Source organism: Notolepis coatsorum (genome assembly GCF_963971535.1).
Source record: "Notolepis coatsorum genome assembly, chromosome: 19".
Classification (NCBI taxonomy): domain Eukaryota; kingdom Metazoa; phylum Chordata; class Actinopteri; order Aulopiformes; family Paralepididae; genus Notolepis; species Notolepis coatsorum.
This window is the reverse complement of record NC_140183.1, coordinates 80,421,798-80,436,699: the sequence shown is the minus strand read 5'-3', so window position 1 is coordinate 80,436,699 and position 14,902 is coordinate 80,421,798. Positions and strand designations below refer to the sequence as shown.

Here is a 14,902-nt window from a genome sequence, read left to right as displayed (position 1 = left end):
TGACATGTATGACATACACAACATACATGACATTTATGGCATAGGGACGAGGGGCCTCCAAAAAAAGAAAAACGTCCGCGGCCCGGACGTTAATCCGGCCCCGTCTACATCCTTCTGATCTCCACATCCTTCTCATCTATACATCCTTCTCATCTATACATCCTTCTGATCTCTACACTTCTCTCATCTCTACATCCTTCTGATCTCTACATCCTTCTCATCTATACATCCTTCTGATCTCTATCCTTCTCATCTCTAATCCTTCTGATCTCTAAACTATTATCATCTCTACATCCTTCTCATCTCTACAACCTTCTGATCTCTAAACTATTATCATCTCTACATCCTTCTCATCTCTACAACCTTCTGATCTCTAAACTATTATCATCTCTACATCCTTCTCATCTCTACAACCTTCTGATCTCTAAACTATTATCATCTCTACATCCTTCTCATCTCTACAACCTTCTGATCTCTAAACTATTATCATCTCTACATCCTTCTCATCTCTACAACCTTCTGATCTCTAAACTATTATCATCTCTACATCCTTCTCATCTCTACTTCCTTCTCATCTCTACATCCTTCTTTGTTTTCTCTCTTCTGCCACTCGCCCACCTTTTCCTCACCTTTTGCTTTTTCTCTCCTGCCTCTTCCACCCATCCCTCTTCTCCTTTTTTTCTCACTCCAAAGCTCTCCGTGTTGCGTCTGTGTTCTCAGTCAGGGGGCTGTCCCTTTGAGCTCAGGAAGCGAGGCTGGTGTGTACACAGTCACACACACAATCGCGATGAGAACCCCAGTCATGGCCTTTCCCACCACTGTCGGCTCTACTCACATGTACTCACTCACGCAGACACACAAACAAGCTGGTTCTCCCCGCTGCTCCGTCACGCAGCCGTGTCCCTCTGCCACAACAACACACTTCTCTCCACACATCCACGTGTAAACTCATTAGCACAGAAAACAACATCTTCAAAGTACTGTACGACAGTCTGGCTAATTCAGGCTCCAGTGCAGTTTTCTCTCGGTTGAACTTGGAAGAGATTACTTGTGTTATTCCCTCACCCTGTACTAAATCAAACAAGCAATCAGCATTGGAAGACCTTACCTCTGATAGCATGGATTTATTCAGCAGCTATAACACTCCCTACCGATCCTCTTCCAATTTGCTGCACCCAGCAGTTGGAACGAAATACAGAAGACAAATTGATCCCCCTCGCTACTTTTACGCTGGGTGCAATTGTCATGTAAATCTCACGTCTTTACATGCTAATGATTGATTTGGTTTGTTTGTTTGATGTGGTGTGTTTTAATTATTTCCCCTACCTCTGTGATTATGTATCATCTGTGTCAAATAGTCTTATGTGGATTGTTTATTTTGTATTATTATTATTATTATCATTCGAGAGGCCCTTTTGACCTTGCCAGGCTGTCATCGTAAATAAGAATGTGTTCTTAATTGACTTGCCTGGTTAAATTTATTTTTTTATAATAATCATCTGCTTGATTAGCATAAATGAACACATGTTGCCACTGTGGACAAATGGGGTTGGGCTCAATATACTGTACTTTCAATTCAATCAATTCAAATAAATATTGCTATTTATTTACTCACAATGGAACACCCCCATTGCCAAAACCCGACCAATCTTTCGCTGTCGACTAAAGACACACTTCTTCAATCAATATCAGATTTTTTTTTTTATAATAACCTTCTTACTGTCATGCACTCTTCCTAATTATACTAACATACACTCAACACTGTAGCACTCAAGTCTGAACACTTTGATGAACATTGTTACTCAGCTGTACCCTTCCTCCTGAGAAGTCAACTTGTAAGTCGCTTTGGATAAAAGAGTCAGCTAAATGACTAAATGTAAATGTAAACAATAAACACCCATTCTCATTAATTTGTCAATAGGTTGGACAGGACAACATTCTCAGGCTACAAGTACTTCAATATTTGAACTCACTTCCTGAATTGGTTGAATTCAAAGTGAATTGAGCCCGACCCTGATGGACAATCAAGGGATAACCACGACCATACAACAGTATAAAACATTTATTACCCATGACAGCCAGTCAGCAGCAAAGCCCCATCCATTCTCCTTAAAAATATCCCATAGTATGTATACAATCTCATATACAATTGCATATAAAAACAATGTACAACAACGATACATTTAGAATGGACATAGAATACCAAAATGAAACAGAAAGGAACACCATATGATAGACAGAAAATTCGTTTTCAAGAGTACATAAATAAACGGCCACTATGAGAACAGAATATTCTATTGGTCATAATGGCAGGACTAGATGTCTTCAGAGCACAAGTACCGACTCTATAGCAAAATTAGATATTTACAGCCCAGCTAGGCCAATGTTAGTGGGAATGATAGGACACTCAGAACCTGTCTATAGTGGTCCATAGGCACTTTGTGGAGATCCCAGGGAACTGGAGAACCATTGGCGATATAGTAACAGCAGCTAGCTAGGTAAACCACCACCTAATATTTTGCCGAGATGGGTGGAATGACAATTCAATTAAACATAGACGGGTTTCCTCTTTACAAACATGGCTAAATGCACACACATCCGGGAGGCAACCAACAGTGTTGCTAAGTCATAGCTAATGCAGGAGTGGGATTAGTCGGAGCAATATTTTGTTTGTAAATCTTAAAAGATCTGGTACATAACATGCATTGCGATAGACGCCCACTTCTTTTCTATTGGTAGCTTAAAGGAACACGCCAACATTTTGGGAAATTAGATCATCATCTTCTCCAGAGAGAGACAAGAAGATAGATACCAGTTTCCTCTCTGTGTGTTCAGTAGAAAGCTATCTGGCTGCACGTTAGCCTAGCTTAGCACAATGAATGGAAGCGGACAGTGCCGGTTAGCCTTCGGGAGAGGTGTTAGTTGGACAATGCCTAGGCTAACCGGCACTGAAGGTTATTGGCTCGGACTACGTCAACTGATAATTACTTCTCAGCAACGATGAGCCACTAGACCAGACCTCTGCTTCGCTCCGGATCTCAAAGGGATACATGCGACTTGGCTAACGGCTGGAGAACTTGAGAAGCGCTAGAACGGTTTGACTCTTTAACTACTGGACCCTGCACGGACCCTGGAGCACCTCGCACAAGGACTCACACGTCACTCATTAATTCATTAGCACCCTAGATCTTATTTGTACATGCACATTTATATTGATTGATAATCAGTTTAGATTTTTATTTTTTTTACCAGGGTAGACCAAGACTCAGCAAGGAGTATTGCACTTTTTACAGAGTAGACTTAGGTCAGCTATAAATATTTGTACATCCTGTTCCTGTTGACTTAGGATAGAATATGTTGATTATGACCCAGGGGGTTAAATAAAAGGTACATCTCATCTATTACCCTGCCTGTACCTCTCATCCCCCCTGCCCTGTGCTGCTATGAACCCCCAATCTCACCAAGGGGATTAATAAAGATGCATCTTATCTTGTGATTTATTGCACCAAAAATGTTTTTTTACCCGTTTGTCCACCTCAGCCTTTCTTGCTCCCTGGCAGGGTGCACATCTCTGCCATGACGTTGTAGAGAAACCCATCTATAATACACTGTCAGCAACTATCCAATCTGAGGGTAGCTAGCTATACAGTACTGAACGTGTCCTGATCTTGGGTGGTAGTAACGATGTCCAAGAGGACAGAAGGCACTAAAAGGGCACACAGTAGGAAGGAGACCACAGGACACTGATCACTGATCTACAATGACAGGGATGCATCGATACACTTTTTCACTGCAAATGCTGATTCAGAGTATTAGTTGATACGGAGTACCACGATTGCTGATCAATAAAGACTAAAGGGAATATAATTATGTATTATTTGAAAGTTTTGTAATGACTTCCTTGAAGAAATGTGTGTAATTTTTATTTAAAGACATTTTCCATAATATGTCCCCTTTAAGACTATTAGTTTGGAGTCATTGGGACAAAAGCAATTGACATCTAATCCATTTATCTAACATGTGTCAAAAATGCAACAAATTTTTTATTTTTTTTTGCTTCGATTTCTGATGGATATGGTACCGGACTTTAGTATAGGGGAAATTCTCCAATATGGATAACCTGTTGTAGTCTGGTATCTGACCGATATCCAATACCATTATCATTACATCACTATAGAATAATGACACATGATACTATCCATGCCTTCTGTAGGCTTCATCCAATGGGAGCTTGTGATTCTCCCACATAACTTTGTCTCATTGGATGAAAAACACATCAATGATGGGAGAACATTAATCCTGCCCATCATCGAGTAAACAGACCCATCATTCCCTCGCTCTCACTTTATCTCTGGTGAGGGTCTCCACCCACTCAGAGTTGGATTAGCGTATAGGACGGCAAGCCTTGATTGACAGATGCAAACCTCCAGAAAAGGAATAATCGGATGAGGCTGGTGAGGATTCCAGGTGTATTTGGAACCTGGAATGAAAGTGCGTGCACACACACACAAACACAAACACACACACACACACAAACACATTCAAAGACAAGACATGTGCGCACACATACACACAGAATGAATAATCTCAAACACAACTATGGAAAAAAGTACATACGCACAAATCAAAACCTATACAAATAATATAAAACAAACAGTACTCTCATTAATCATCTCATTTTGACAAGTACCATTTCAATAGCAGACAAATTAAAACGGAACCATTATTATTAATCTTTTTAAATGCATGAAAAATACATAATTATCATCATGCAAAAGATGTAATATTAAATAATGAATCAAATAAGAAAAATATATAATCTGTCAAATTAGGAAACACAATGTTCCAAAATAAACTCTACATTCTGCTTGTCCACAAATGCTTGCGACCTAGAGCTGTTTCTAGCGATTATTTAAGCAATAGATTAATCCGATTATTACTTTATCGATCAATCAGTGCATCTATATGATTTTATCTATACGATAAAAAAAATAAAACAATTGAACATTTGAAGTTTACTTGCTTAAAATTTTTCCAATGAATAAACACTGAAATTTAGTTAAAGCATGCTTTTTAATAGGGTTATTTAGAGCATTTTTAACAATCCTAGTGTTTCCCAATACAATGATTATCATACGTTTTTTGTATATCCGTCGGACTAGATGCTTTGGAAATTTGAACTGCTATCGATGAAATGTTTAGAAGCATCGACACAGTCATTTTGAATGAATTATTAACATCCCGTGAAATGCAAATGTATGTTTTCCCCCCTCCATTTCACCCCCTTTGGTGGTGGACCTAGTTCTCATCCATTTATCACTATGAGCAAAAAAGTAAGTATATTTCTTTTTATTTTATTTTTTTAAAACTTTGACCAGTCAGCTGGTTCTTTTTAGCGTTTATCGCTTTTTCTGGTCAAGCATGACCGACAGAAACAGGTTGAATAGGATATAGATCGGGGGAAAGACACTGAGAAAATACGGCGAGTCCGGGAGTCAAACTCGTGTACCCCAGATCCGTGACGCGCACGGTTGTCCCCGACGCCGAAATAGCGCCGAGATACGCGGTGAGCTACTGGAGCTCCCCTTCTTTTTATTTTCATCTAAACAAACCCGTCACTCTCTCTTCAAATCTTTTCATTGATTTTACACCAGAATAATAGATACCATAGACTTATGGACAATAGATACCATAGACACCAGTATTATGGACAATAGATACCATAAACACCAGTATTATGGACAATAGATATAGGGTTGTCACGATACCAACATTTTTGTTTCGATACATACTATACCAATATGAATTTCGATACTTTGATACTTTTCCTCAAAATCAGGGAAACACTCTCAGATGTCATTATTGTTCTTTATTTTAAAACACAACAATGAACAATGACAAGAATAAATAAATTTAACTAAAAGTAGGTATGCTCGATATTGGCTTTTTTACCGATACCGATATACCGATATTGTCCAACTCTTAATTTCCGATACCGATATCACCCGATACCGATATATGCAGGGCCCCCCCCCAAAACGGAATAATTTCAGGTAATTAACATTACATATCTCTTGTTGTGGAATTAACACAACATTATGCATACTTTTTGACAATAAATAAAACCAGAATTTGTTCTTACTTGCTTGCCTGGATAAATAATTTTTTTTTAAAAACCGATACCGATATTTTCTGATATCGGCCGATAATATCGGTAGGACGATAATATCGGACATCCCTAATTAAAAGCAATGGCATTCAAAATGCTGGAGAACTTTTTTTGCACTCAAAACAGTTGCTGTACAAGGTTTCTGAACCCAGCTTTCTCAACTGTATATATATTGGAACTTGGTCCATACAGATGAACTCTGAGACTGCCCTGTTGAGCCTTTTATAATCTTTGGACTAATTTGTGTACTTAATATGCTGCTCAAAAAAAGCTGGGAGGTTAGGTTGCTTCTGAGTGGGGGGAGTCACTCTGTGAGCCAAATGCAGCAGAGTTCTGTAGTTAAAAAAAATTCAAGGGGTAGAAAAAGTATGGTTTTACTATTATTATACATTTGTCATAGCAGAGGGCCTAATTAGTTTGAGATACCATAACCTAGAAAACATTTTGATGAGTGAGACTGATTATATATAGCCTATCATAATCTAGAACTAGGTTGTCATATTGTAGGCTGTTTAACAAAAATAAAATAGATTTCCGTTGTCTTTATGTCCACATGTGCATCAATTAATTTCTGTTGTGGGTAGGCAACAGGGGATGCTGTGTTTACTAGCTTTCAGCACGGCAGTTTAGGCTATGTATAGCTTATTATTAGGCTTTTCAATTTATTTTCTATTCTTGCGAATAGCATTGTGGACACTTTCTAATGCTCGTATAAGGAACTGTAGTCACGAGAGCTAGCATAGCTCATCCAACGAATGTTGGCATCAATGGCATGACTACAGTACTGATAGGAGCTACTGTAGCATTAACGTAACATTAGTTATCATACCATACCATCAGCAATTGCAGTGAGGATCTTTATTAACGTTAGCTAGCACATTTTGCATAGAATAAACTCGGCTAACGTTAGCTTATATAGCTAGCAAACTATAATTCTAGTTAAAGCTAGCTAGCTAACGCTAATCAATAAAGATCCTCACTGCGATTGCCGATGGTTATGATAACTAACGTTACGTTAATGCTAGCTCTCGTGACTACAGTTCCTTATACGAGCATTAGAAAATGTCCACAATGCTATTCGCAAGAATAGAAATCTCAATCTCTCTCCAGGTAAACTAGCGCAACGTCATCACTGACAGCAGCGCTGTGCTCCAATAGGAAGGCATTCGCATGCATAAATGAATAAATTAAAGGAAAGAAAATATTATTTTTTTCCAAACGCAGTATAGTATAATTTCGAACACTCTAGTACCGCGGTACTATACTAATACCGGTATACCGTGCAACCCTACAATAGATATCATAGACACCAGTATTATGGACAATAAACAGTGATGGACATCTGAGTGAACTGGTCTACGATTTGACAAATGAGACATTATAAACAATAACAAAAACATGAACCCAACCCTTATTTCCATCAACCCTCACATACCCATGAAACCTTCCAACCCAAGCCCCGCCCACTATGTAAAACACTAATATTAAGTGAGAGGAGTACTTTCCGACACGGGTGGAGAAAAAAGGAGAGGGGGCATCAAGTTGTTGTCTAGATGGATGGTGGCTTTATTCAGATACTCAATAAAGGGCTTCCAGGTCTGCTTTACTGGAGTCTTTAAGTGAAAAAAAAATGTCCTCAAAGTTTGATGTGATTTAGAATCACATTGTGCCAACTATTGTGTGAGGGGGGGGGGAAGAGTGTGCTTCCACTTAAATAAAACGAGGCGTCTAGCTAATAGAGTTGTAAAGATTCCCACCGTTCGACTGCACTATACTTCACTCGTGCACGCGCACTGAATAAAAAATTCCACAATGTACCTTTACATCCCAACATTCGTCTGGCCACACCCCTATCAGCTTACCTTCATAAGCAGGTGTGTGGTCACCTACTCGCCTCCTTCTTCGCTTTCACCACAAGGAAGTGCCTTCGGTAGATCCCCACTTGACGAGGTTGTTAGTAGAAGAAAGTTGGAAAACAAGAGATACGTTGACATATCTTTATTTTCTCTCTCACTATTTTCGAGAAAATACGGCGATATTGTCTTCGTTACTGGAGTGTCTGGAAGATGATGATCATTCTACACCTCCACCGTTTTTTTAGTATTAGGAGCTCACGCCGCTGACATGCTTCCCAACTACAATCCTGCTTGCTGCGGCTGGATGGGGTAAGACCCTCCAGCAACACAGCTGGACTGTAGGACGCACCGACTGTTGTGAGAAGCGGTGGGTTCCAGGTTGGGTATGTACTGTTTTGATTGCGAGCTCTGGTTGTTGTTGATGCTATGGGGGTTAGCTAACAATTTACGAAACGTCGACCCCAGGCTAAGGTCCTCTTCTCGGCTTAAAACGGTGGTCGGAGGATCTTGGCCTGATGCCCATGATGACTAATCTAGTGGCCCGCGCTAGGTTCTGGTGATCCCAGGATTCTAGAGCGGATGCTTCTCTGTCCCGTGTAGGCCCCATCTTTCATATACAAATGAAAGTTTACCCTAACGAGGAAATGTGGGCATAAGATCTTTATCGGAAGTTCCATGCTCAAAGGGCCCTGTGTGTGTCTGGATCACCGTTGTAACTGTGTTCTGACATCTCTTTTTCTTTTCCCTGTTAGGGAAGGGATTGGGACAGCGGCCTGTCTGAAGTGTAGCTTGTTATGTCATTGTATGCAGTTCAGGTGATAGCTGTTAGCTTGCGTGCTAGTTATGGGCTACTGCCAGTCAGCTGTTAGCCGCGCAGCTGTTAGCTGCGGCGTTAGCTCGCTGTGTTTACCAGGCTGGTATACGTTAGCTTGTTGCTATCAGCCGATCGGCTGTTAGCTTAATGCTACACTGTTGAACGTTCTGAGACTATAACATGCTTTAAACACCCTGACTACGACGTCATCTTTGACAGAGGATGTTAGTCGAACCTACCGGGAGCCCGGCCGGCGAGGACTGCGTCAACAAGGAGAACCGTAGCGGCGGGGTGGAGCAGCGACGCTGCCCGCGTCGTCAACACAGGAATGCTGTGTTTACTATCGGTGCCCTGTTAGCCAGACTGCAGTTCGCTTGGTCTCATGGTCTGCGCTCACGGTAGGAAAGGTCCCGACCAGACCTTAAAACGAGTCTTCTTCCTTCCCTTCTAATGTTTTGTAATAACGATGTTTTCCAAAACGGGTGTTGCTGCAATACATTTAGGAATACGACGCGAGTTGTGTGTGAATCGTCTTGTCACTGGTATTAGCTTCTCCATGCAAATCGGGTTTTTTGTTACATATGTAAAAATGATCTGGTTTGTTGTGTTGAGAAACATCATGTGTGTTCATGTACCGTGTACTCACAACTAAGGGGGTTATTTAACCTATAAAGCTATGCTTAGTAACATATGAGTGAAGAATGAATTCTTTTCTCAGCCTGTAATGACAATGAACAGTGTGTTCACATATTAACAGGTTTACCTGTTCAACTGGCCGTATCAAGGGTAAGGTAGGAGGGGTGTTCCCCCCGGTTCCCTGGGGACTTCCCCACCCTCCTCTCAGACATGTTGTTTACAATATATTGTGTCACTGTGTTGTGGGATACGATGTAACCCTTAGCTTAGTTGCTGGGGTTGTGCTAAAACCGCTTGAGAAACTATATTTTCCTAAAGAAAAGATTGTTTGGTCACTTTTCGTGTGTGCTTAGCAAGGCCTGTGGCCGATACTAATCGAGAATTGTGTATTCTCTCATTATGAAAAACGGCGTTCCTCTGTAGAGTGTATTTGCCATTTTTTGTGGTGATAAAGGGTTGTGTGTGTCTTGTGATCTACAACTGGGTTAGGTTGGCCACAGAAGCACATGTGTAAGTCTGGTACCGGGGCTCTTAAGGGGGCCCTCTCTATTCTGTGTTTTTTCCTTAGTAAAAATCAGATAGCAGGTTAGCACATGAGCTGTGTGAAGCTGTTAGACACTTCATGTAGCTGACTGTGACTGTGTCATGCTCTTTTTTGTCATTACATCGTATCATGGGTGTGGGGTCGTAAAGGGGTGAACTGGTAATCCTTTCCTCCCCTTTTTGATGGGCAGGGGTTACAACCTCCTGTCCTTCAAGGTTCCTGTCACGTTGCTGTTCGGCACGTTACAGGGTAAGAGGGGGGGGGGGGGGGGGGGGAGTTTCCTGGTCCCACGCCCTGGAAGGTTGGGCGTGTGCACCGCAGAAATTCCCCCGCCATAGAGTATGTCACTGTGCGCGTCTCTGTTGGTAAGACTTCCGTGAGCTGTTCAGGTCCATATGATGGATCTGTTTCAGGGAGTGGTCAGGGCTCCTCCTCACGAAGCTCCTACTCGGGCCTTCTGTGAGTTAGGACTCTCCTTCCCTGTGAGGGAGCCTCCTCAGAGTTCAGAGCCTCCTCCTCAGATTGTCAAGGTGAGTAGAACTTCAAAAAGTAGTCCTGCTCTATTGTGTGTGTATTCGATTCAATTCGATTATTGAGTGTGTATTGGTTCAGTGCCTCCTCTCCTCGGAGAGCCCTAAGCCAAAATATTACATGGCTCAATGTTGCAATATATTCTTTTCAATCTATACAGCTCGCGTGGGAAGTCTCTCTGGGGATTTCCGTCTCCTCCCTATGGGAGGGTGGTGGGATGTAAAAATGTAAAAAAAATTTACCCTCAGCATCGTCACGAGGGATTCATGTCAGTCTGTGTTCTTTCTTTTTTGAATAAAAAGAGGAAGGTACATGAAGCACGACGGCTCCGTGTCGTTCTCCCAGGCGACTTGGAGGAACAATGTTTGGTGTCTTGCTAGACTATCCATTGATGTGTTTGGGTCTCGACGCATACATAGTGCTGGCTCAGGTGTGTTTCTGTGACAGAATCACACAGGGGCTAAGTGCGCCTTGGTTGCTTGTTAAAACAGCGTTTTTATAGGCCAGTTTACTAGGTTGTCTCGATGAATTCTCGTTCATATCTGGGGGATGTTAACGGAATAGATCTGAACATAGGTAGAGGGGTCTCACGCCCTTGGGGTGGGCCACTGAGCACGGTCTAAATGGGGACCGTCTGGGTGGCGCCCTCTTTTCATGTTTTAGATCGACACGCATACCTACCCCCTCTCCTGGAGTGGGCATGTCGGCATGGTTAGGACACGGGACTGGTCTGGTCACGCTGGTCCAGGTCAGTTAACCCGTTGTCCGCCGGGGATGCAGATCTGCTGTTCTGGTACCCTGAGGGACTTGTGCTTTTTTCGGGGGGAAAAATGCCGGGTCGGTCCGGGTGTCACAGGGTTAGGCGTTATGGAGACCCTTTGTTGGGTACATGTTGTACTCTGCACTATCGTAATGGCTTACGGCCATGCCAACCTGTACACGCCCGATCTCGTTCGATCTCGGACGCTACGCAGGTTCGGTCCTGGTTAGTACTTGGTTGGGAGACCGCCTGGGAATACCAAGTGCGGTGTGCTTAGGGCTGGTTCTCCATTCTTTTCGCTCCTCTCTCACGCGTGGCGAAGAGGGGGCTGTTGGGGTGGTCTTGGACCTCCTCTGGTAACCCTGTGCTTCCCGTGCCGCCGGGCCCGGTCCGAAGTAAAGTTTCGTTGATACCGTAGGCCTGGGATAACCCTTTTTTGAAAACTGAAACACTTGTACTGCGGTATAGCCAGTGTATGCCCGCAGGTGTGTTTGAGTTTTCTCTTGAGGGGTTATAGGAACAACCACCGCATATGGTAACGACATGGTGGTTGGTTCCCTGGTGTGTTGGAGCAGAGTCAACTCCCGGGTTACCCGGTTGAGTGTGCCCCTGCACGTTCATGACGTCTGCCAATCATGTCAGCCTTCTCTGCCTCAACCCCTCTGGGTGGGTTTTTTTTAATGGAGGCTTTGTCATGGTGATCAACAACGCCAGCATACGCCCCTTCCGCCGGGGCGGCTGTTTTCAGCTGACTCCTTTGGCGCCTGTCTCGTCCGCAGTGCTCCAGGCTCAGGTTACAGCCTGTTGCCTGGTTTTCCCCGGTGCACTGCCTGCTTCCGTTGGTTAACCTTTTTAGTGTGCTTACGGCCATGTTGACTGCCTGTTCTGCAGGTGTGCCAGGCGGTGTGCTATTGGGGGGAAAGGGCCCGCTCTTGGAGGGGCCTTATCCGAATATGCTGGCGATGTGGGGGGCGGTGTCACTAAGTGACCACCTGGTGGGGTCTTGATGCCTGGCGTCATTGACCTCTCCGGGGCCCCGTTTTCCAGGGGATCCAGTCCTTCAGTGGGTCTGGGTCTTCCTTCGCGCTCCGCTGCTACGGCCTTGCCACGGGGTTGGGTTTGTTCTTGACCCCGTGATTCTGGGGGCAGTAACGAGGTTGTTCCTTCCGTTCGTTCCCGGGTGGCATGTGGGTTGTGCGTGTGTGTAGTCGTGGGGTCAAGCCACGGTCTGCTCACCCTGTGCGTTGAGTTGCTTGAGTGCCTCTTGGCACGGTCGGATCCGTTTCCCTCCCGTAAACCTCCAATAGGGAGGGTATCCTCCATTAGGGAGGGTCGGGGGGGCTCGGTCCTGCCCGATCTGATGGTTGTGGGGGGCCTCAGCGGGGTACATTTGTCGGGCTATGGCTCTCGCTCAGCCTCCCTTGTGCAGTCGTGACGCTGAGCGAGATCCATTACGAAACAGAACGATAGGTTATAACTATAACCAAGTTCTGTGAGTAATGGTGACGCTCAGCGTCAGGCGCCGCTGCGGCCCTTGATCTCACCTTGTGGTGAAAGCTTGGGAAGGAGGCGAGTAGGTGACCACACACCTGCTTATGAAGGTAAGCTGATAGGGGTGTGGCCAGACGAATGTTGGGATGTAAAGGCACATTGTGGAATTTTTTATTCAGTGCGCGTGCACGAGTGAAGTATAGTGCAGTCGTGACGCTGAGCGTCACCATTACTCACAGAACTTGGTTATAGTTATAACCTATCGTTAACCCTTTCACTACCACACTACAGGCGGTTAAGACTTTCACTCCCACACTACAGACGGTTAACCCTTTCACTACCACACTACAGACGGTTAACCATTTCACTACCACACTCGAGGGTTAACCCTTTCACTACCACACTACAGATGGTTAACCATTTCACTACCACACTACAGATGGTTAACACTTTCACTACCACACTAAAGACGGTTAAGCCTTTCACTACCACACTACAGGCGGTTAAGACTTTCACTCCCACACTACAGACGGTTAACCCTTTCACTACCACACTACAGAATGTTAACCCTTTCACCCCCACACTACAGACGGTTAACCCTTCCACTCCCACACTACAGACGGTTAACCCTTTCACTACCACACTACAGATGGTTAAAGGAGTACTTTGACATGTTAGCTTTTTTTAGCATTCATTGTCGAAACGGCTAGCTGCAAGCGGTATGCTAGTATTGCCCCTTGGTTTCAATGAGGAAACTGTAGGACATTATTCTGTCAACTGTTTCCTCCAGTGAGACAAGTGTCAAGTGAAGAAAAATAACCAACTGAAATACAAAATGTCAAAGTACTCCTTTAAGGTTCATACCAAAAACTGTCCCAAGTGTGTTAAATATTTGACGCCAGAAATCAGTTTTGACGGGACCAGAACATTATGCGTATAGTTAGCGGCAGACTGTTGCACCTATTGCAAGTATCACTGGTATCTCTGGATACATTTTTGCTAATCGAGCATTTGTATAATGTAGTCTGAAAATAACTTTATACTGCAATACACCATGACTAGCACACAGAGAAGAGAAGTGGACTAGATCAAGAATATGGTGCCACCGGTCGTCAGGTATTGGCACTCGCAACATCCTGCTCTCAAATCTGCTTCGAATGAGTTATCCGATCAGAGTTAAGGGAGTCAATGGAGTTATAAATGATGGCGATGGAGCGTTTCAGGACAGGATCCAAAGCCAGAAGAAAATCTATCTGGGACCCAGGAGGGTGATTGAGGAAAAGGGGATATTTAGATTTAATTAAATGTCTAATTTGAAAGAAACAAAAAAGTGGGATTTTGGCTGATCAAACCGAAAAAGCAAAAATACTCCTTCCTTGTAGGAATCTTTGATATTAAGTAAACCCTTGTCATGCCAGATAGATAGTACAGGTGGGGTTGGAGGAAGAGGTTGGGGAAAAATAATTCTTAAAAACCAGGGGTTAGAGGGTTGTATCCAGATCCTGACTGAATTGGTAACAACTGGGTTTTGGGAAATAGAGATCGGAGGGAGAGGTTTGATGAGAGTAATTCCATTTGGGCATCGATCCAATAACATAATGTGTCAGTGTTGCACGCCAAGTGATAATGAATAAAGATGGGTAATGCCAGACCGCCTGACTCTTTAGGGAGTTGTAGAATAATAGCTTCCCTAATGCGTGGAGGTTCATTAAGCCCATTCGAAATAATGACACCGTCTTATCTAGCTGATGGCAAACAAAAATACTTTCTCGTAAAAATCGGAATGTTGTTGAAACAGGTATAAGAGTTTGAGGAGAATCACCATATTTGTAAGGTGAACACCAGAGGAGGACCAGTGAGTTATGTCATGTTTACATTCATCAACAAGAGGGCCAATGTTTTTAGCACTTACATTTTTTTTTTAAGTCCAATTCAGTTTTGAAGCCCGCCCTCCAATGTGCAGGTATTTTAGGAGGTCAATCAAATGTCGACCTGCTCCCACCCCAAAAGGTTGGTGATAAATACGTCATATTGCAGAAGCTTGCTGTGCCTTAAATGCCGTTTCCACCATGTATCTTTAATCGTGACGGCCCTAAGTGTA

At 43.3% G+C, this 14,902-nt stretch overlaps 1 protein-coding gene across 4 annotated transcripts in view; it reads right to left on the bottom strand.

Moving 5' to 3' along the window:
- Positions 1 to 2,047: 2,047 nt before the first annotated feature.
- slc50a1 (solute carrier family 50 member 1) overlaps positions 2,048 to 14,902 on the bottom strand; it is a 34,201-nt gene continuing 21,346 nt past the window's right edge. For all 4 annotated transcript variants that reach the window (XM_084335983.1, XM_084335985.1, XM_084335984.1 and 1 more), the window contains exon 6: positions 2,048 to 4,480. In XM_084335983.1, coding sequence (XP_084192109.1) covers positions 4,373 to 4,480 — 108 coding nt within the window. In that variant the 3' untranslated portion in view covers positions 2,048 to 4,372. The remainder of the gene's footprint in view (positions 4,481 to 14,902) is intronic.